Source organism: Vanacampus margaritifer, chromosome 7 (genome assembly GCF_051991255.1).
Source record: "Vanacampus margaritifer isolate UIUO_Vmar chromosome 7, RoL_Vmar_1.0, whole genome shotgun sequence".
In the NCBI taxonomy this organism is placed as follows: domain Eukaryota; kingdom Metazoa; phylum Chordata; class Actinopteri; order Syngnathiformes; family Syngnathidae; genus Vanacampus; species Vanacampus margaritifer.
Genome location: NC_135438.1, coordinates 11,666,793 through 11,688,175, shown reverse-complemented (window position 1 = coordinate 11,688,175; position 21,383 = coordinate 11,666,793). Strand labels below are relative to the sequence as shown.

General features: G+C 39.4%; 1 protein-coding gene across 3 annotated transcripts in view; it reads right to left on the bottom strand.

The window, feature by feature from the left end:
* Positions 1-1,283: 1,283 nt before the first annotated feature.
* The window catches only part of pcdh7a (protocadherin 7a), a 59,238-nt gene continuing 39,138 nt past the window's right edge, over positions 1,284-21,383 (bottom strand). For 2 of the 3 annotated variants that reach the window (XM_077570695.1, XM_077570694.1), the window contains 2 exons: positions 8,650-8,851; positions 1,284-5,741 (listed from right to left, as the gene is read on the bottom strand). In XM_077570695.1, coding sequence (XP_077426821.1) covers positions 5,206-5,741; positions 8,650-8,851 — 738 coding nt within the window. In that variant the 3' untranslated portion in view covers positions 1,284-5,205. Of the gene's footprint in view, positions 5,742-5,765; positions 8,254-8,649; positions 8,852-21,383 lie in introns of those variants that run through there. The other variant, XM_077570696.1, reaches the window with a different exon arrangement.

Sequence of the window (21,383 nt, the reverse complement as noted above, 5' to 3'; positions counted from 1 at the left end):
ATGTAAAATTCTTATAGTGTCCTTGTCCTTGTCATGTGTTGTGAGTGATAGGAAAGGATTTGGTCTTAGTCACATTTTTAACCTTGGCACGACAATGGCACAATCATCTCTTTTCAGTGAGTCTTGCATGTAGCAGAATGGCATTGCACCCATAATAATTTTTCACCATGTTGAAACTGCTACATTATACCCATTTAAGTAAATAGAGACATTCCGATTGAGTTCAGTGCCATTAATGAAACGTATTGCATTTATTAATTAGTGGCTGTCGCGAGCCAGTAAGTTCGTTAGGTATCAGCTGTATCAAATATCTGCCTTCACAAAGATAATAATCTGAATTTGGTGTGTTTATTATTATGTGATATGTCTCACTGTCACAATTTCCCCTCTAGAGATCACTAACGATTTCATATTTTAGCAAGAATATTGTAGAATAAACAAGATTAAGAACAACTTGAACATCCCTAGGAATTAGGAAAAGCATACATGTCATGTCTGTTGTAATATGTAGCAGGAGCCTGTCCATATATGTTAAGGTGTTACAATTTTAATTGCTCAACAAAACAATTTTGTATTATTCCTGATGTAGTGCTTACGTGTGTGGACAGTAATGAAGCTCATGTAAAATTGTATGGAATATTTTGAGATTTCAGCTCATCCAAGATAAGAATTTTATTTTATTAATTGACAACTAATTGATTATTAAATTAATTATTTTGATAATCAATGGAATGTTCAGATACATGTTTTTTATTTAAAATTGTCCAAATGCTCGGAATTATTATCCGATTTCTGTGGCTTTCCTTAAAAGCAGACTGATCATCTTTGTTTCGAACCAAAATAAAACACTTGCTTTTATTTTGGAAAACAATGATCAACATTTTTGCCCATGTTCCCCACCTGAGAGACCAAACAGTAACTGAATCATAAGTAATTTATGTTTGGGCAATGTCCATTTGAAATAATGTCCTGTTTTTGAAAAAAGGGAAGGAATTTTTTTTTTTTTTTAATGTGATTCATCGATTAATCTATTACTGAAATAATCTCTAGTTGCAGCCCTCAAGTAGGCTATTTGGCTTTTTTTGGCTTGTTGAAACAATATTTCCAATAGTTTCCTAATCCTGTCATGCTGGTTGTCAAATTGCCTTTGCCTTTAAGCACTTCCAATGTAACACGTCCCAAATGAGAATTTGATAATTACTCGCTACTTTGTGAATGTGGGAAGCCCAAATGGTTGTTAATCTCATGCAAGTGTGTGAAAGACTCATCAAAGAGCAGACGTGTGAGTGTTCGACGTTTTTTAATGTCAAATTCAAACCTTTACAGGATTCGTCTTCATACCAAACCATGTGCCGAAAGCTCCTTTTCATCCTCGTCATAGCAAATGCAATTAGTTCTTATGTCAAGAAGAGGAAGGGAACAGCAAAAAACAGTGAGCCGAGTAAGAAAAGAAAACCAAGAAGAGAAAAATTATAATAATAAAAAAAAAAATCCTTCCCCCTGTTCATTTTTTTTGTTCACTGTAAGTGCAGATTTGAAGAGCTTAAGCATGCCATTGTCCTTTACGGTATCCAGTTCAGTGTGTTCTACAGTATAGTTTCATCTGTACATGGCTATAAGAGAAACAGCACAAGGGGGATGACAAATGTCCGCTGTCCCATCTGACAAAATGTCCTCATTAGTCCATCTCCCCGCTTGTTTTTGCAGTAGTGAAACTTTGTTTAAACGTGCAGTATATTATAAAAAAAAAAGAGATACACACCCACACAGATTCATTTACAGTAAGTCCCCATTGAAAGGTGCAATCATGAAACTGCCTTAAAACAGCAGTTTGAAGAGCTGAGTTGGGGCAAAAAAAAAAAGTCATTCGATAAGACGTGAGCATTTCCAACAATCCGTGTGTCCACGTCAAATGGATTGATCCTCAGTCCATCCGGGGCAAAATCTCAGTAGAATAGGAGATAAAGAAAACTCCAGGAAAGGGATAGTCTGTCACATATTTGTTAAGGTGAAAGTATTTACATGTATACAAAGTGTCATTATGCACCATTTCCAACTTTGATGTTATTTCCTGCTTTAGGTTCCATATCGAGACTCTCATCCTCCCATCGGAATCTTAGAAAAAACTGCGGCGCAAGCTCAGAAAGGTCCGCGGTTCCAGAACAAATGAGGAGACAAGACACACTTGCCGACAATTTCCGGTTACATTCACATATTGAGACGTTCATAATAAGATATGTGTAGATCAAGGGAGGAGGAGAAGAGCCAGAAAAGGAACTCATTAAGACCAGAGGGACGTGCTAACCCTATTATCCCTATCCACGCTCTGATGATGGGAATTAAGATGTGCTGGCCTCGATCCACAGTCGCTCCTCCGCGAGAAAGGACGAGGGAGTTCGTGCACGCTCGGCTCGGGTTGGCACCATTTGGTTAAAAAAAAAAAAAGGTGCTGAATTTCAGGTTGTTTTGTGCACCGATGTTATCTCCATTTCCCCGTAAGCACACGTTTATAATACAGATGTATCCAAATAGTTATCCAAAAAAAGGCTCGTGGTTTTCTTTCTTTTTTTTTAAGAGCAAAGAAGTAGTTAGCATTATCTTTCATGCAGAGTCAGCTTTTATTTTTAGTCCTTTTTCCTATGAGTCCTACTTTACACTAGGCTGAATATTTCTTATCTGCACTTTGTCTAATGTTACATACAGTAGATGGAATTCCCTTAAATGGAGCAGGATGTGATTTGACTACGTTTCATGTTTAAATATTGGCAGGAGGGGATCAGGCAAAGTGTCAAATGGCGCATCCTCCTAATGATAGTGTGCTTGTTTCTGCATGAAAGCGAATGCCCGTTGTCTTTATGTTACAATGTCGCTGAATGCATCGGGTTTATCTTCACATGCCTGTCATGTCGCGCGGGGGTCACAGGTCATGTAGGTGAGCATAGAATGCCGCTTTGTTCTCTAACGCACACATACTTTATATACATACAGGCTGGATGCGAAGGCAATTTGTCAAACACGCTGTGATGCTATTGATGCTCTGTGTTCGGAGTGGTTACATTGTATCATAAAAAAAAAAAAATCACATCATTGCAGTCTGTTAATACAAATGAAGGCGAACTTGCATTGAAGATCATTAAGATCGTCAATAATATTTCTGATGTGACTGTACACTTGTTCATTGGTACAGTGTCAGAAGTTAAGTACAGTTATAGTCCATTTGTATCCATCAGGGTACAAAATATGTCTCCAAGCTTTAAGAATGAGGTACTCGTGAAAGTATTTTCATGTATTTCTACCTTTATATGAACTAGTATGTGTTGTGATTAACAGTTACAAAGCAAACAACGCAGTATTAGGGCCACACTAAAAAATTTGACTTAAGAAGAATAAAATCAAAATATTATGGCCGATAGTCAGCATTTTGATAATATCTGCCGATAATAAATTAATTTTAAATGATAAAATTTTCAGTAACCTTTTCTAAGAGATGCTGCCAATGCTGGGAACTCTCTGCACTTTTTTTTGTTTGAGTTAAAACGAAGATAAGTGAAAATTTAGCATTTTTAGGGGGTTAGGTTCCAAAAAGATACTGATAGATAAATGAAATCCGCAAAGCGCAAAGTATTTAGTTTTATGTTTTAAGGCTCTAAAAGCCCTCACCACACAGTTTCTATACTTTTCTCATCGAGGATTTTCACTATATTCTCCACCCCAAAATTTGAAGTGAGAATTCTGACTTTCAAGGGACAAAACAAAACAAAACAAAAAAACAAGCAAATCTGAAAAGGTGTTCATTAAACATATTCTTAAAGACATTTCAACAAAGTTAGAGCTGGATTTTGCATTTTCAAAAATTTTAACGCCAATAATTTCCCCTTTTTGTGAATGTGAATCATCTCCAAATATCGGTTATCTGCCTCCTTGACTTGTAATAATCGGTATCGGCCCTGAAAAGACACATTAGTCTATCTCTCTAATACTGTATGTTGTAATAAGGAGAAACAGGAATTCCCATTAGAACAAAGTGATAAGGTAACAAAAAACTTAATTTGCTGCCAATGCGATTGTGTGAATGACTGCCTGTTCCGAGAAAAGAACTAACCTCACTGAAATCACTTAATTAGTTAACCTTGTATAATCATTAGCTAGAAATCTTTTTTTATTTAGCTATTTAATAATATGTGATTAATACAGAGCTGGCCTCTACAGAGAAGGGATATTGATCTTAGACTGTTATATTTATGTTCTTCATTTTTTCTTCGTTGGATGATGAGTTTGTTCTTGGAAATTTACAACATTGCTGTCAGAAAATTATGACTTTATTCTTGTACCATTGCTATATTTTTTCACTTTTCGCTCTTAACATCACATGCTTATTCTTAACAAACTTAACCATGACTTTTTTCCCCCTTGCTTGTTTTATTGTAACAAGATGACATTTCTCTCATAACATTATGTTTGTATCCAACAACTTTTTTTCCTTCTTGTTACATTTGGCCTCTTTCAAAAAAATAGACCTGACCTGAGCTCTGCTGTTGTGTCGCTGTGACCAGCATTCAAGATAAAAGAACCGGTAAAAGTTCTCTTCAGAGATTTACAATTGGTGCCATGACCCAGATAGCGACACAACAGCCTAGCTCAAGTCACCTCTAATTATTAAGAGGCATAATCCAACATTTACATTTGACTGTTTTTCCAGTGTGGCGCTAAGAAATGCGGAAATGGAACCGAAATGCTCGAGTTATTATTTTTTTTGTACTTACGTATTCTGACTGCACGTGACTGAATGTTTGACGATGAAGTCTTAAAAGTTTTATTTTATACTGAATCTTTTATGGCGTTGTGATTTACTCAGTCTCTCTCTCTCTTCCATACTCTCTATTCTCCACACAGTTGCCTCAGTGGCAGAAGGTCAGGCATGCATCAGGTTGAGGTAAAAAAAAAAAAGAAGAAGAAGAAGAAGAGATGAAGTCTTCCTCCCCCACATGGACGTTTTTTTTTCTTGTTTTGTTTCTTTTTGAAAGGGAAGTACTCCTGGCAAGAGCTCTCAAAATAGTTGATCCATCACTCGCTGAAGTTTTAGTGCCTATAAATATTAGAATCCTGAAGTTTCAAATGCATGTACAACTTTCGGAAAACCAATCAACATTAGTCCTCGGGATGTGGCGACGGGCCACCGGAGTGATTGCTGCACGGGGGAGGAGGTCACAGGTAGACTTCACGGCGTGACAACGTGAGGCAGGATGTGGTCTTGTAGTCCCCTCCAGTCCGGGTCAGCGGTATGACCTCCGCTGGGTTCTGGCCTCCTTCTCCTCCTTCCTCATCTTGCTGGCGCCTCCCGAAACCAGCGCTGCTGAAGGTGTCGTACGACGCCGAGGTCATCTTCCGGTTGAGAAGGTTCCGATTGTGGTCACCCATGTTCTTGTTGGCTCTTCCCAGGGTGCCCAGAGGATCACCGTTGACTAGTGGTAACCTCTGACCTTCTCCTGCCATGACCACACCTGGTTCCGAGCTCCCGGCACTGCCTGCGCTCTCGCTGTCGCTCTCGTGGTCGTTTCTGCGTAGATTGTTGTTGTCGTCACCGGGGGCGAAAGTGGAGAGCCGCGGGGGGTCACTGCCGTGGCGTTGGCGCTGGCGAGGGGACGGGCGGACGGGCATCCAGCACGTGTCAGAGTGGCCAAACTCATCGCATTCCTGCGTACATTTTCCGGTTAGAGCCACATCTGGCAGCTGCCTGGCATCTGAACGCACAAGAAAAAGCCACTTAGAAAAAAACATGAAGGTCTACTGGTATCTTGACTTACAAGTGCCCCAAGCTACATCATTACGAGTTGTCGATTGGGCTTCTTTTTCTTTTTTTTTTGCTTTAAAAGAAACCCCTTAAATGTTTTTACATTCTCTTTGATTAAGTTTTTGTATTTCTATTTCACTGACCAGATTTGTTATTACTGTGTTTTGGGTTGATCATGGGGTCATTGAATTGTTACGGTCCTACATATGCCGCTTGTGATGGTAATGAATATGTTGTCAGTTATGCAGTTGCTATGCCCCTTGCGATGTAGAAGTTGTCAGCTGCTATGCAGTCGCTGTGCCCCTTGTGATGTAGAAGTTGTCAGTTGGTATGCAGTTGTTATGTCCCTTGTGATGAAGAAGTTGACAGTTGCTATGCAGTTATGTAATTTATGGTGGCACTGTCAGTTACTATGTAGTTGCTATATCCCCTGCGCTGACATTGTCGGTTGCTATGCCCCCTGTCATGAAACTGTCATTGAATTGTTAAGGTCCTGCATATGCCGCTTGTGATGGTAATGAATATGTTGTCAGTTATGCAGTTGCTATGCCCCTGGTGATGTAGAAGTTGTCAGCTGCTATGCAGTCGCTGTGCGCCCCTTGTGATGTAGAAGTTGTCAGTTGGTATGCAGTTGTTATATCCCTTGTGATGAAGAAGTTGACAGTTGCTATGCAGTTGTTGTGGGATTTGTGGTGACACTGCCAGTAACTATGTAGTTGCTATATCCCCTGTGATGACATTGTCAGTTGCTATGCCCCTGGTCATTAAACTGTCAGTTGCTATGCAGTTGTCATGTCCCTTGTGATGAAGTTGTCAGTTGTCATGCAGTTGCTATGTCCCTTGTGATGATGAAGTTGTCAGTTGCTATGGTCTGGTATTAGTCCAATTTCTTGCCGTATAGGCCTTCATTCTGTAATCTAGAATTGTGCATTGCCCTAGCGAGAATGACAGAAGGAATCTGTTGTCAGTTCTTCCAGGTTCCGTAGCCGAGGTTTCTCTCAGGCTTCCTATCTCTACTCCATTCAAGCTTTCTTCCATTTGTTTGAGGTTGTTTCTATGAATCCAGCTCTGCTCTGTCCATTGAGGTTTCTCAATCAAGGTTTCTCTGTCAAGTGTTTTCTTTGAGGCAATCTGATTCCAGCCCTGCTCTCGGTTGTTACATTGTGTTTTTGTATATAAAGGCCCTCTGTTTCCCAATTTCCATTGGGCCCTAACTCCGCACCTCACGTGACAAGTAATGGCTTTTCAATTCATTAAAAAAATTGTTTGATGTACTAAATTGTGTTACCAGATTGATCACTCAACCAATTTAACTTGTAAGTCAAGATATCGTTTTAATCACATATTCACTCAGGAAGACAAAAAAAAAAGAAAGCAGAAAAAAGAGCAAAGTTAAAATTGTTGGGCTCAGCGTTACAGCTTCAAAGGTGAAAGGTCGGCTGGAAACTGAAACCATTAAGGAGACAGATGAGCGTTATTAAAAAGTTAGGATGACAAATTTGAATTTAATGACATGCAAGGAATATATTAGCTTGCGTATCAACCCTTTAATATCCCGTGAGTGCTGGTTCAAGAGGTTAGTGAATCCCCCCTCAGTTCCCATGACAAGGTTAGCATTACTATCTATGTATAGCAGTCACGTTTGGATCAATACTAATATGGTTTTCAATTACTGTAAATCGGGAATAATAAATGAATGAATTGATTTCTACTATGAATCATGGCATTTGATGCGTGCTGTTGCCGTATTATGAATGAAATACAATGACATCTACCACACACGTAAAAGGAACTCAGAATATTTTTGCCTGCGCCTCGATCATATCCACTAAAACCCAGGTTACACCACCTGCACCACAACTTTGACCTGCTTTCAACTGGTTTAGTCGACTTACAGCCATCCAAAAATATTAATGATTGGTTCCAGTTGATCTATGATGCCAATGAGGACAATTGGAATAGAAAATTGATGGATAGAATATCTCTTAACACAATATTTGACAGCATATTATTTGTGTTATTTTCATCAAAAAGAACCCATTCAACAAATAAAAGCTCACTTCACTCAAAAGTTTCTTTTTGATAATAATATTGAAATGAAACGAAACAAACAAAAAAGTTTTTCTTTCAGTAGGCTCCCCCTCCTCAAAGAGCCTAAACAAGCATAATAATGTCTCCATTCTAAACCCCCCTTTTCATCTCACTGTGGCGAAAAGTTATTAAACTCCCCTAGCATGAAAAAGAAAGAAAAAAATCTCCCAAATTCTCCTGTCTGTGTGAAAGCAGCATTAAACCGCATGCACAGTCCCAAAAGGATCTAAGGTCACAGTGACCTTCATGCATTACCAAAGTTCTTCCATCTCTGTCATGTCCATATGCTGTGCAGGGGAAAGATGAGAATGAAAAGTTTTGCCTTTCTGTGACCTTGGTGGTGACTTGATTTGACAAGGAACTAGAAGTTTCTAAAACAAAAAGATTTTACTGTCAAACATAAAACGCTTGAAATGAAATAAAATAACACACATGAGAGAATATGAGCTGTATGCACAGTAAATACAACGAGGACTACTAGTTCATATATTTGATGCTAGCCAAGGGTAAAAAAAAAAGAAGTGCTTGAATGAAAAATAAAAATACGTCCTTCATGTGGTGTGCGAAGCCTTGAGAAACAGAACATACTGTGCTCAGCAGTAGATTTTGCTTCTTCTCGTGAATGAGGTCAAAAATTCTTTCTATGGCACAACCATTGACATCCCATTTTAACTGTATGTCCACTTCTTTTTGTGTGGACATTCTGTTGCTTTCACCTCATTAAACCAATTTTGCATGTGTGCAAGTGCATGTGGATGCCCACTGACCATTTTCCACATGCTCCTCCTCCCCCACACTGCCCTCGGGCGTGGTGCGCTCGTAACCCTCCTCGGGCAGCGGCAGGGCTCCCAAACGCGGCCCCGATGAACTCTTGCTGCTGGGGGTCTCCGAGTCCTCCAGGCCGCTGTCATAGCAACCGGCATCCTGGGCCTGGCTTACCACTGAGAAGGTCACCCGGCGAAGGGTCCCCTGTGGGGCAAGCGCACACACAAAACACAAACAATATGGCATTAATCATCAGGGAGACTCCTAATCTGAGATTCTCAATCTGGGGATTAGGTATAGCAGTGAAGCAAAGACATATTGAGATTATGTGATGGTGTTTATGTGCACGGTTGATACAATGCAGGATAATGTCATCTACCAATCATGGCGGCTTTTCAAACTTTAGGAGTAATCCTGTTTAGATTAAAACTGTTGGGCAATGGCTGATGTTTACAAACCTTTTGGCCTGCCCTGAAGCGTTTATTCATTATTTGGAATTTGTCATTGCTGCAGCAGCTGGGGAATTTACAGTACCGTACTTTAAAAACAAACTTGGATTTAGTGCATTTGCTGGACACAAGAGTAAGTACAATTTAGGGACGTGCAGTCAGGGGAGGCACGTGAGGCAGTGCCGACCCTTGCTGGCTGTTTTCTGCATGTAAGAGTTAAAACAAAACAAAAAACAACTTTTAGTTCTATGGTTTAATTTTCTTCAATACATTGACTATCAATGATTGCATCATTAAAATAGCTGAATTTGCATTTCCTGTTCAAATGTGTGGGCAAGAAGTGAAGAGAGGAATTTAACGTAAATCCGCCCGTCACCACACACTTAAATGTCCACTGCAAAAAAAACAAAAAACAAAAAACAAACAAACCAACAACAATGAACTTCACCTTATATTAAATATTCTTTTTCTTGCTATCACATTGTTGAGCAGAGTAGAACTGATTGTCACCGAATGAAAAGCTTTGAATACAAAATTCCAATTTGAACTTTTGAAACATGTTTCAATAAAGGTCAAAATTTAAATATGGGCAAACAATGAATATACCACTGCATCTAATAATGGTTCATTGTGATTGATATTGTTAGAGAAGTATTTTTGAGAAGTGTTGGTGGACCTGATTTTTTTTTTATTATGGCTTAATTTGTGTTTATTTGGTAATATTTGACCTCTCAAACCTCCCCTTAAGTTGAACTTCAGTATGTGTTTGTGTCTGAGTAGCTTTAAGCATTTTTTTTTTTTTTTTACCATATCAAACATTTCTTAGCTGGGTACAATTTATTTACATACTGTTAAGTGTGCCAAAGGCCTTCTTTAGCACTCAGGCTGAACTTGAAACATCCTGTGACGAGCAGTTACATTTGTATAGCTTTTAATACCATAAAAAAGAGAGAAAAGAACAAAAAAAGCTTAAAAAGAAAATCTTTTGTAAGTTGGATAAGTCCAACAATGGGCTGTACAGTACAGACAAAACTCCGGGGGAAAAGGATGAATCAGTAAATCCGCATCCTTCCCTCAATCACACCTGCTGTGATTTCCAACACACAAATCACCTCCGTGTAGCGAACGCAGTCGAAGAAGCGTACATCACAGAGTGTTAAATGACTCCTTGTGGCCCTGAGGGATCACTCGGCACCCAGAAGCCAATTTCTAGAGCACACAGCTCATAGCTCTTCTCAAACCCGTTTACCTGAACGCCTCAACATTACAACCCTTTCAATTTCCATCAGCTTTGAAACACGGCGTGTGCGGGGGAGGAAGAAAAAGGAAGGGAAAAAAAAATAATACAGATTAGGGCGGGAAAAAATTTGACTCGATACAATGACGCCTTGGGATAATCTGGAGGGAAATGTGACGGACAGCTGGGATAAAAAGGATTTTTCTTTTCTTCCAGACATAGAAGGAATATTTCAACATCTCACCTAATAAACATGAAAGAGTAAAAGACAGCAAAATTAATTAAGTAGACGGTCCCAATCTTGGTTTGAGATGAAAGCCGTTCATCTGGGAAATGTAAACTCAGAACTCTTAAACAATTACCTTTGTTATATTAGTAAAACATTACATTAGTAATAATTGCTGGTCTTACTGTAGCTGGGGGGTTTGAGTCACCGGGTTTGTTTTTCTGACAAAGGTGCCATTGACGTCACTAATGATTGATCAGGAACTGCCATCGAACTGTTTTCCTCTCATGACAAAATGAAAACTCGGGACCCCGATGCCCTTTTACTGTGTACACAAGTCATACGTTGGTTGCCTGAAAAACATCCAAGTTTAGATTCCAGAGTGTGTAACTATGGCAACTGAGCACAGGTTAATTTCCTCAGCCATATTACCTTATCCACTCCTGTCTTAAAGCAAATACATTAGATAAAGAAAACAGTTTGTCACATCTGGTTATGGTCGCAGCTGGAATGAAAAACATGGAAATTGTCGAAAAAATTGTTTCAAGAATATTGCAGATTCAAAATGAAACTGAAGGGCAGCTTGAGCCAAGGAGGAGCCCCTCATGCTGACATTTTCTTCGGTTGTTTGAGAACTGCATGCCCTTTGGGAATTAAGCAGAAACTCTAAAATGAAGCGAGCATATTGCTGTACAATATGGAGTTCAATATCTGAGCTGACTTTGACACTAGCCTGGTTGTCAGCCAATCAAAAGGCACACACTGAATAGACGAATAATCCATTTATGCTTGCACTCACACCTTAGGACAATTTTCAATGAACCTAACATGAATGTTTTTTTGAATGTGGGAGGAAGCCAGATTATTCGTCATTCTTCACATTCTTCTTCTGTTTTAATTCTTCTTAGTAAGCCAGTGTCACCTTTTTTTCTTCATTTGCTTCTGTTTTCTATTTTAATGATATATTATTAAATATAATAACTAATAGTATATTATCGTGATACATATAAGTTAGGACTAGATAAGTTCTTGTACTTCTTCCTTCTCCCTTTCTGGCTCCCAATTCTGACTTTGCTAAGAATTATTTTCCGTTTTAACTTTTATTTTCTTTCTTTGACTTTTATTTTATATTTTGTATTGCATTTATACGTTCAATGTTCAAAAATAACTGGTGAGCTATTTGGCGAACAGAACTATGGGCTACTCATGTTGTCCTTTGGTATAACAAGTATATGTGGATTAGCTTTAAAAAAAAAAAAAAAAAAAATTTAAGGTCGATGTACATCAATCAGAAGGCATTTGTGTAACTGTAACTTTCTCTTTTGTCTAACCTCCCTCCTCCTTCTCTCCCCTCTGATCGCCTAGGAGAGAATTTTTTTTGGGGAGATGACTAACTTAAGAGAGGTGGCTTGTTTACTCAACTATACAAGCAGCCAATGCTTTTGTGCATTGTTTAGAAGTCCCCTCATAAAAGAAACCTTGACTTTTTTAAACCACGGTAAACCGTCAAACCGGTAATCGGCTTTTGCCTACCTCCAAGTGCTAGCAGTATCAAAATAATCAAAGTTAAAGGATTTTTTTTGGCCTGTCCGGGACGTTTATTGGCGGAGACTCAAGGTTTCCTTCCAGCCAAGCCACGGAGGCAAGCTACCATCAGTGGCATATGCAAATTTGGCTGTGCGAAGGCCTGCTCCTGATTGGTGGGCTCATGGTTTCACGCTCGTTCCTGATTGGCTGCTTCCTCAGTTTTGAATGTTGTGTTTACAAACAGCGACGGAAAAATTACACTTGTATGAGTGAGATGTTAAAATGTTATGCAAAACACTGCCTCCACTGTAATTAGAATTTGACAATTACACTTACATTCAACCATTTGAGGTAATTAATAACATATTTGATGATAATAATTTTAATAATAAAAAGGACAGCACCGGAAATGATGAATGGGACTCATAAAAAGCATACAACTGAGGATTTGAAGATACAAGTACTTTTGCTGCTGAGTTGAGATTTACAACTTGAAAAATGTGCAATTTTAGTTTTATTTAATTAATGATCTCTAGGTGCCTGAATTGTGTGCGCTCGTGCGCGCGCGCGCGTGTGTCTGTCTGTTCCGCTACAGATTTCATCAGTTCGGCCATAATTCAATGTAATTCAATTTCCCTCTGGTCCCCTTGCTGGTCTGAGGTGCCCTTTTTCATTCTTTCACTCTGCTAATTTTATTTCCCCTCCACTCCATTCTAGCTGGCCAATGAAACTCCTCCCCCAGCCATCCTTCTGAATGCAGTCAACTCTGCTTCTCACAACAGTAAGTCTCCCTCCTCTCTTTGGACCACCATCTTTCGAATCTCCCTTCTTCCACTTCCTCTCTTGACTAGTCAGCTTTATGATGTGCCGATCAATAATGTGTCCTTGACCTCGTTATGAGTCTCCCTCTCATTCCCTACGGTCGGCTTTATTGACCATAACTCCTTCACCCTTCCCGCCTTGCTAGCTCTCATCCTTGGACAAATATAAATAAATAAATAAAAAATCTACATGAGTCTTCAACAAATGTTTCACTCGTTAAATTCAATTAGTGTCCAAGCTGAATGTGTTTTGACCTTCATGCTTTTGCTTTTCATCAAGTGCCAAATGCTTTTTTTTTTTTTTTTAAATTAGACTTTAAACTTCAAGTCAATAATTTGATGTCAAAGTGGTGTTTTTAAAACTACTCCTTTGACTTTGCTCATTAAAATGCCAATGACTTACCTTTACTAAATAGATGATGTATTTCCATCATGGTTTATCAGAATTATGCTCGCATCTTTCCTACAAAATTTTGGGTGGGTTGAATGAATAACAAATTGTATTTTGGTGGAGTAAGAGTTTTGGGAACAAATCTTCTGTTATTTATTGGAAAACTCATTTTTGCTGTTTTGGCCCGCCAGACCACACTCTGAGTGGCCCCTTGATAATATGTCCCCCATCCCCTAAAAAGACACTTATAAAAAAAGTAAAAAATTGGGAGGAAACTGTCTTTTACAAACACAAAAACTTCTGCAAAAAACGCTGATAAATATTAAATATCTGTTTTCCATGAAAAACGGGCTAAATGGGGGAAAAAAAATCATAAAAAAATCAGGGAATCGAACCAAAATTTTTATTTTAAATTTTTAAATTTTATTAAACATATTCACAACCCGCAACCCTCATGTGGATAAGCAGTTCAGATAATGGATGCATGGATGAAAAATGAAACCAAAACCAAAAATAAAAATTAAAATCAGGTGCTGAATTGCGAGTATGAAGGGCTCTACTGTAGTTTTAAGTTGTAATATCACAATTCACCACTAGATGGCAGATATGGCATAGTTGCGCTTACACATGGTCTTATAACTTTCCTTTACAATGACATGAGTAGCCCTAATAATTTTTTTGCAGATTTGGGATGATAAGAAGGACAAACATATCCATCCATCCATTTTCTTGACCGCTTTTCCTCACTAGGGTCGCGGGGGTGCTGGAGCCTATCCCAGCTGGCTTCGGGCAGTAGGCGGGGTACACCCTGAACTGGTTGCCAGCCAATCGCAGGGCACACAGAGACGAACAACCATACTCACAATCACACCTATGGAGAATTTGGAGTGTTCAATTAACCTGCCATGCATGTTTTTGGAATGTGGGAGGAAACCGGAGTACCCGGTGAAACCCACGCAAGCACGGGGAGAACATGCAAACTCCACCCAGGAAGGCCGAAGACCGGACTCGATCTCACGTCCTCTGCACTGGGAGGCGGACGTGCTAACCAGTCAGCCACCGTGCTGCAGGACAAACATAGTACCTCAATAATATGAAAATATTGAATGAATTGATTTTTGTGCAAAAAAATTAGTTCTTGCACTCAATGTTGGTTTGTGCAGTCCTTGAATGGTAATTTTTTGTGAAAGAGAGTTTTTTGCACTAGAAAAAAAATCACAGTATGTGGTTAATTTGTTGTTGTTGGGTTGGTTGACATTTTATCCATCCATCCATCACCTTAATTGCTTATCCTCATGCATTGAGAAAAATATAATGAAAGTTGAAATATATTAAGCGCACATATTTTACGCATAATCACATATTTTGTCCATACAAACGAAAATAGCATTTTTATCATTCAGTTGGTTATGAAGCGCATAGTCCTATTTGGCCCCCATAGGAGTACTGATTAAAAATTGTGGCCCCCTCCAACTTAAATGCTAAGTTGCCCATCCCTGGACTAAAGCCATATTTAATACAAAAATATTGCTTTGTGGAATCTTGAAGATGAGCGACTATGTTAAAGTGAGGGGAGGAGCTTCATTTTGTTCAGCCTTAACATTTTCCACCATCTTGTGGTCTCTTGAAGAGCAAATATAGGCAATTATAATCCTTTTGGATGAGCATCAATTACTTGCAGAATTTGCTGTTACTTGTAGCAGCAAGGCTTGCTTAGTCCCTATCCTAGTTCTCTGTAGATGACATTGACTCCATCCTTCAGTTTTGGACTTTGCAGTATTACATTCCACAATCTCCACTCTGCTGCCCTCAAAATAAAAATTGTCATGTTATGACTGATGCGTTTTCATTTTGTTCTAAGGTTTTATTTTTTGTTGTTTGAATCATGCTGCACAAATCAGTCATTGTCAATCACTGTTAACCAGGAAGTGTCCTTCCAACATATGGCTGAACAAAATGTTGTTTTTGGGTCATGAATCTTGTTGAGGTAAGTCTAAGGGTTCTCTGTATTGAGGCGAGCTCGACCAAGTTTTGGTATTGCAGACCTCTGCAAGCCGATGCAGCGTCGCTCCTTGCTCAAAAGTGTTCTGCGCCGTTGTGGGCATGAACACAGTCGACAGGATTCACCATCAATCGAAGAAACTCCTCTCATTCCTTTTTTATTTTTTAATTTATTTTTTAATTTAATTACATTTTTTAATTTATTTTTAATTTTTTTTCTCTCTCCTCTCATTCCTTTTAGATGCACAAGTCCTTGACATGGCAGAAGAAGAAACCGATTTGCTCCTCTCCTGCGGCAGGTCAAAGACACACATTGATAAGGAATTGCAAAAAGCTCCCACACGTGCGGATGATATAAAGTTGGCTAGGAGGATCACAGATCTGTGAAGTGGACACTTGGAGATCACCTTCCACCCTGGCACTAAAATGCTTACCATAGTGCATAGCAGTCTGCCAAATTCCCGAAGGAGGCTTGCACCGGCTCGAAAATCAAGTTGCTTTTTCTACTAATACTAAGCTCTAGGAGAGGGTATCTATGAATGTGTACAACTTTTTGCTGATTGAAATTAGAATTGTTTGGCCCCAGGGTGCTATTGTAGATGCTCTTCAGCTTTACTTGTGTCTGCATTACGCCTAAGACCACACACACAAGTGACAATGGTGCAGTCTTGCCTATGAATTCACGCCTGATGGAATATTAATTGAGTTTGACAGAGGACATTAAAAACCCCTTCCCGTTCATCTTACACAGGCCATTAGAGTTCAATGGTGACATGGGAGCTCCACTCCACTGTGCTGCGTGTGTGTGCTGGCCAGTGTGTATAGTGAGGGAGTGTAATGCAGTTTCACTGTGCAAATATATGCAATAGGAATCTAGACACTTTAGCGCTTGTGTGTCAAACAGAAGCATATGGTGGTCATGAACGCATCTTGTATGTGTTTTTTTTAAAAAAAAATTTAAATCTTAAAATAAATAATTTAACAGTACAGAAGAGGATTAGGGCCAGTGAAGAGAGAAACAAAAAGGTTTGCAGGATTCTCACTCTATTGTCAGAATTCTGAGAATAAAGTGAGATTTCTCACTAAAGTGTGGATTTTAGCAATTCTGAAAATAAAATGAGATTTCTCAATGTATAGTCAGAATTCTCACTTCAAAGTGAGAATTCAAGTTCAAGTGAGAATTCTGACTTTAATCTCAGATTCTGACTTTAAAGTGAATTGCCAAAATTCAAGACTTTAAAGTGAGTATGCTCACTTTAATCTCAGAATTCTGACTTTAAAGTGAGAATTCTGAAAATAAAGTGAGGATCCTGCCAACCTTTTTTTCTGTCTTCACTGGCCCTAATCCTCTCCCATATAACAGGAAGCGCGTGATGCCATTTACGCTAATAGTCTGTATGCATGTGTGTGTGTGTGAGTGTGCGGGTGTGTACACATATGCTTACAAGCTAGACTTCACACATTTATGTAAGCGCGCCTTAAAGGCATGCAAGCGTCTTTCAACGCCCACAAGATGTGTTATGTCTTTAATGTGAGGATTCGCATGTGTGTGTGTGTGCATGCACAGGTTGCCTCCGTCATCAAGGTAATTAGTGTGTAAACCTCCTCACCAGTCGGTTCAAAGAGAATTAACGAGCCTGAGTTAATTAACAGTCTCCCTCTCTTCTTGTTACATGTGTCTGCATATTCAACACGTGTGTTTGTGTATATACAACATCTGCGCGAGGAAGCGTTTGTGCGAATCGTGCGGTGCAGTTGGAATGTGGAGTTTGTGTCCTGCTGCATGCTGGTCTGCATAATCAAGCAACAGGACGTGCTAAGACACAGCAAAACAACAAATACGGCTGTCAGGATGAAAAGCAGCTTCCTTTGGGGCCTCTGCAGATTTTGCATAAATTTGGGGTTTGACAACACGGAGTTGTCCTTCCAGACCGGGCTTCCTCACGCTCCTGCAGGTTTTAGATGTTTTCATACTCAAACACAGCTGATTGTAAAGATCAGGATCATTATCAGAGCTGGCTGATGAGCTGATTAAATTAATCAGCTGTGGTGGAGGACGGAAGCATCGAAAACCTGTGGGACTTTGGCCCCTGAGGGCACAGGAGTGAGGAAGCCTGATCCGGACCATCATCAGACCTCAGACTTAAAGATGGGCAAAATATTATTAGCTTACAGTACATATATTTGATTGCACTGCTGCACGTAATCGTCACAGTAAACATGATCATTTCACCATTTCGCCACTTTAACCACTACCAACCATAACCAATTTACCACTTTATAAAATGCAACTATACTCCGGGGAACATAAATACATAAATCACTAGTCACTGGCGCTCCGCTAATTCTGATGGGTCTGTCTAAGCCAAAAATGCAAGGGCTTATTTTTTTTTTTTCCAGTCCAGCCATGCTAATTACCATCTGGTCATGGCTGTAGTTCTGAGATGACAACGAGGTCTGTTGACAAGATCCAAAGTAAAAAAACAAGTGCATATTGAAGAGGGGTTGGTAAACCATGATACTCTTCCTGTTGACAAATGCTAATGCTAGCTAGAGTTACATGAAGGAACACTTATCCTGTAAGTGAGAGACCAAAGATGAAGGTTCATTACGAATCTAGATGTCGTCCATTTGTACCCCTCCAGCCTTTTGAAGACTTCTAAAGATGCTCACAAGTAGGATGACGGAAAATTAATGAGGTACTTGTATATATCCGAATACTGTAGATCTGGAACCTTGCATTTCATTATGAATGACTCGATTAATGTTAAAAGCACGTTGGGCACATTATACAGGTTCGTTTTGGGTGTTGTTGTTCAATATCAATGTGATTAAAACGTGCAGTCAAATCTGATGGACATTCATTTTAGCTGCGACTTCTCCTGCCAGAAGGTTTAACCAACACTAGTCAGGTGACGTCCGGAGTTAAATCGACATAGGTTACGTCACATAGGCCCTGAGGCCGACATAGGAATTTACACTACAAGAGACTATCAAACAAACAAGAATCATTCCAAGAAATGACTATTTCTTTACATAAAAATACCTAATATAAAATACACAAAACCGTTACATTTGGAGATCTCTATGGCATCACTGCTGACCGCCGGAGGCGGTGCTTAAAGTGTTCCTCCGGAGTTCCACTTTGAGGTATTGATGTGGAAACGGAGCATGTAATGTAACGTTTGATAAATATCTGGCGTTCCCATTTTTTGGTCTAGTCTTGCATTAATTCCGCTGGTTAATTTTAATGCTCGTCGCCATGTTTAGGACGGATGTGACGTCACAGGCCGTCACTCGCACCCATTAGTTACTATCAAGTGAGACGCCAAATCGCTTCCTATGGATGTAAATCTTTCATCCAGAGTCAATTATGTATGCATTATTATTTATTTAAACGTAAAGGATTTAACCTCACCTGACAGACAGGCTTCACGCTTTCATACAGCGGGAGAAGACCTACATACGGCACCTCGTCTGTCGCGTGTCATCTGTCAGCAAAGGGGCGTCGCCAGTCACAGATTGATGGACCTTCCGTGAGTATAAGTTGCGAGAATGACTCGGATTCGTCAAAAAATGCCACATTGAATTGGTGTCGAAGGCTGAGCTGACATGGCTTTCAACGTGGTGACGTTTGAGTTATACATACCGAAATAGTCTGTGACCTGTGACCCCTGGAAGACCCTATGAGTTTTAATGGAACCAGATGTTCATTTTCTTCAGAATCGTCTCACAGGTTGACAGGACGCTCTGGCGGTCATTCGGGACTGATCGAACCATAGTTACATAGTAACTGTTTATTTAAACAAATACGGCAAATAATATGCGCGTATCACTGCATAGATCATCCACGTCTGCCCAAAAAAAACACATTCCAAAACTGATGGGAATCTAAATTGCAGCACAAGAACATTGTCATTGAATATTGTTGATATGATATATGATATGTGTATAAAATGGTAAAGAAGGTCAACAACACGGAGATTGCTCTCATTCAAATTACTAAAAGGAAGATTCAGTCCAGGCCAACTAAAAATATGAGTCAACATTTGTATTTGAATTGTTTATGTTTTGTCACTGTCCGGTGTTGACACTTGTGCGGTTGTAAATGTGTGTGCGGTTTGTATCACATGTCACATCATGTGACCATTCGAAATGTAAAGTAGATCGAACTAGGGGCTTTGACCTGCCCAAAAGACTGAAAGAACAACTTTTAGGTATATATCTACTTTTGTTGTTGTTTGTTTTTTGGAGAGAGCTCAGAGAGGCATATATCTATTTTTAACGTCTAAGGGTGGCTGACAATACGTATTTTCCTCAAACAAATCTTAACTTGCCGTTGGCCGCTATCACAAGGGATACCTCTTTTATCAACGCACGATTGCATTTGTTACCGAGTTATTTTTCTGCAGGTGCTGTTGTGTGGGTTTCGCGAGGAAGCAGCCAGAGGCCGGCCGTCAATCAAGCAGACACCTGACATCCTCTTTGCAATCTCGCCTGTCAGGTGGTTGATATTTTCCTAACAGAGATTGAGGGGTGAAACTTTGCATCCTAATTACCCTGCTCGCTCGTCCTTGAGAATGGAGTTCATTTCGTGGACACATCTCCGCTTGTTGAATGTGATTATTTCCATGGCAAAAAAGTGGATCATAGCCATCCACAAGGGATATTGTAAAACTCAATTAAAGGCCAGATTTACCAAATACGTTGAGGGGGGCTTAGATGTCCCTAAAGGGAGGGAAGACCGATTCATTGTGGGGCTTGTTTCAGCCATATTAGCAAAAATGAAAATTAGGTTAATTAAACAAATACTCTACTAGACACAACTGAATGGGTAAGTAAATGCCTAACAAATAATTGCGAAGTACTACTACTAAGGCATATAACTGAAACAGACCTGCCAACTAGTGATGGACAAATGAAGCTTCATGAAACACTTGTGATATTTTTTGGCTCCTCTAGATGGCACTCTTGGATTCAAGATGCAGTGCAAATTTAATCAATTATCATTGTGCTAGCCTTCATCTCTAAACCAAGAGCACCATCTAGAGGAGTAAAATATATCGCAAGTGCTTCATGAAGCTTCATTTTCCCATCACTACTGCCAACATTCAGAAATTCAAATAAAGGTGAGTTGAGCTGAGAGTCGCATTGTTTTGTTATTTGTGATTCCTGCTTGTGAATCCACAACCAAGCACTTCCGTGACTGAGTCTTAAAACTATTGGCAGAACAATGTGGATCCGTATCCTTTGAGAACTACAGTAAACTTAATTTCTGCTTACTGTTTCTCAAAAAAACCCAAAACATCCTCACTACCAAAACAACTTCCCAACAATTTTTGTCGCATTGACGGCACTATTAAAATGAATAAGACATTCTTGCACTGAAGTACGGTCAAGTTAATGGCGGAACTGGCAAAGGAAGTCATCAAACATAGAAATAGAAATGTTTTGCCTCTTAGAATGTTTCCTACTAAGTGATTTTTTTAATAAGTGGGATACAAATATGCACTATAAAGCACTTTATCCTCAGTGGGGAGTGACTTTACACACAGAGAAAAATAATTTGAACCGATAGGTCACAAAGCCTGTTTTGCCTTGAGTTAATGTCTCTCCAGTAGCAAACTGTCTTAATCGCTGTTGGCTTGATGACAAACGCACACTTACAACTCTCAATTTGTATTTGGCGCAGTGGCTTAAAAATTCATTATCCAACAGTGGGAGGAGCCAACAACTACAAGTATTTCTTACAGTTGCATTGATTAATGAATTGAAACTACATAAAACAAAATTGAGAAATTGGGATGTTCAAAAATGTTCAACCATTTTACATTATTCTTGCACTCCTTAGCGTTTCACCATGAATATTTCATTAGATCCACCACCGCTTATTTTATCTTTTTCCCGCCACATGTGCCTTAAGTGTGAAATTATCTAGCGAGATATGAAGATGAATATCTTTGCTGCTTTGTTTCATCTCATCAACACAAACTAGTCTGTAAGCCTTAACACTGCTTTCTTATCGTCACTTGTCTGTTTTATCACTTTGCCAAAGGGGCCTGCGAATAGTGCAAACTCACCTTT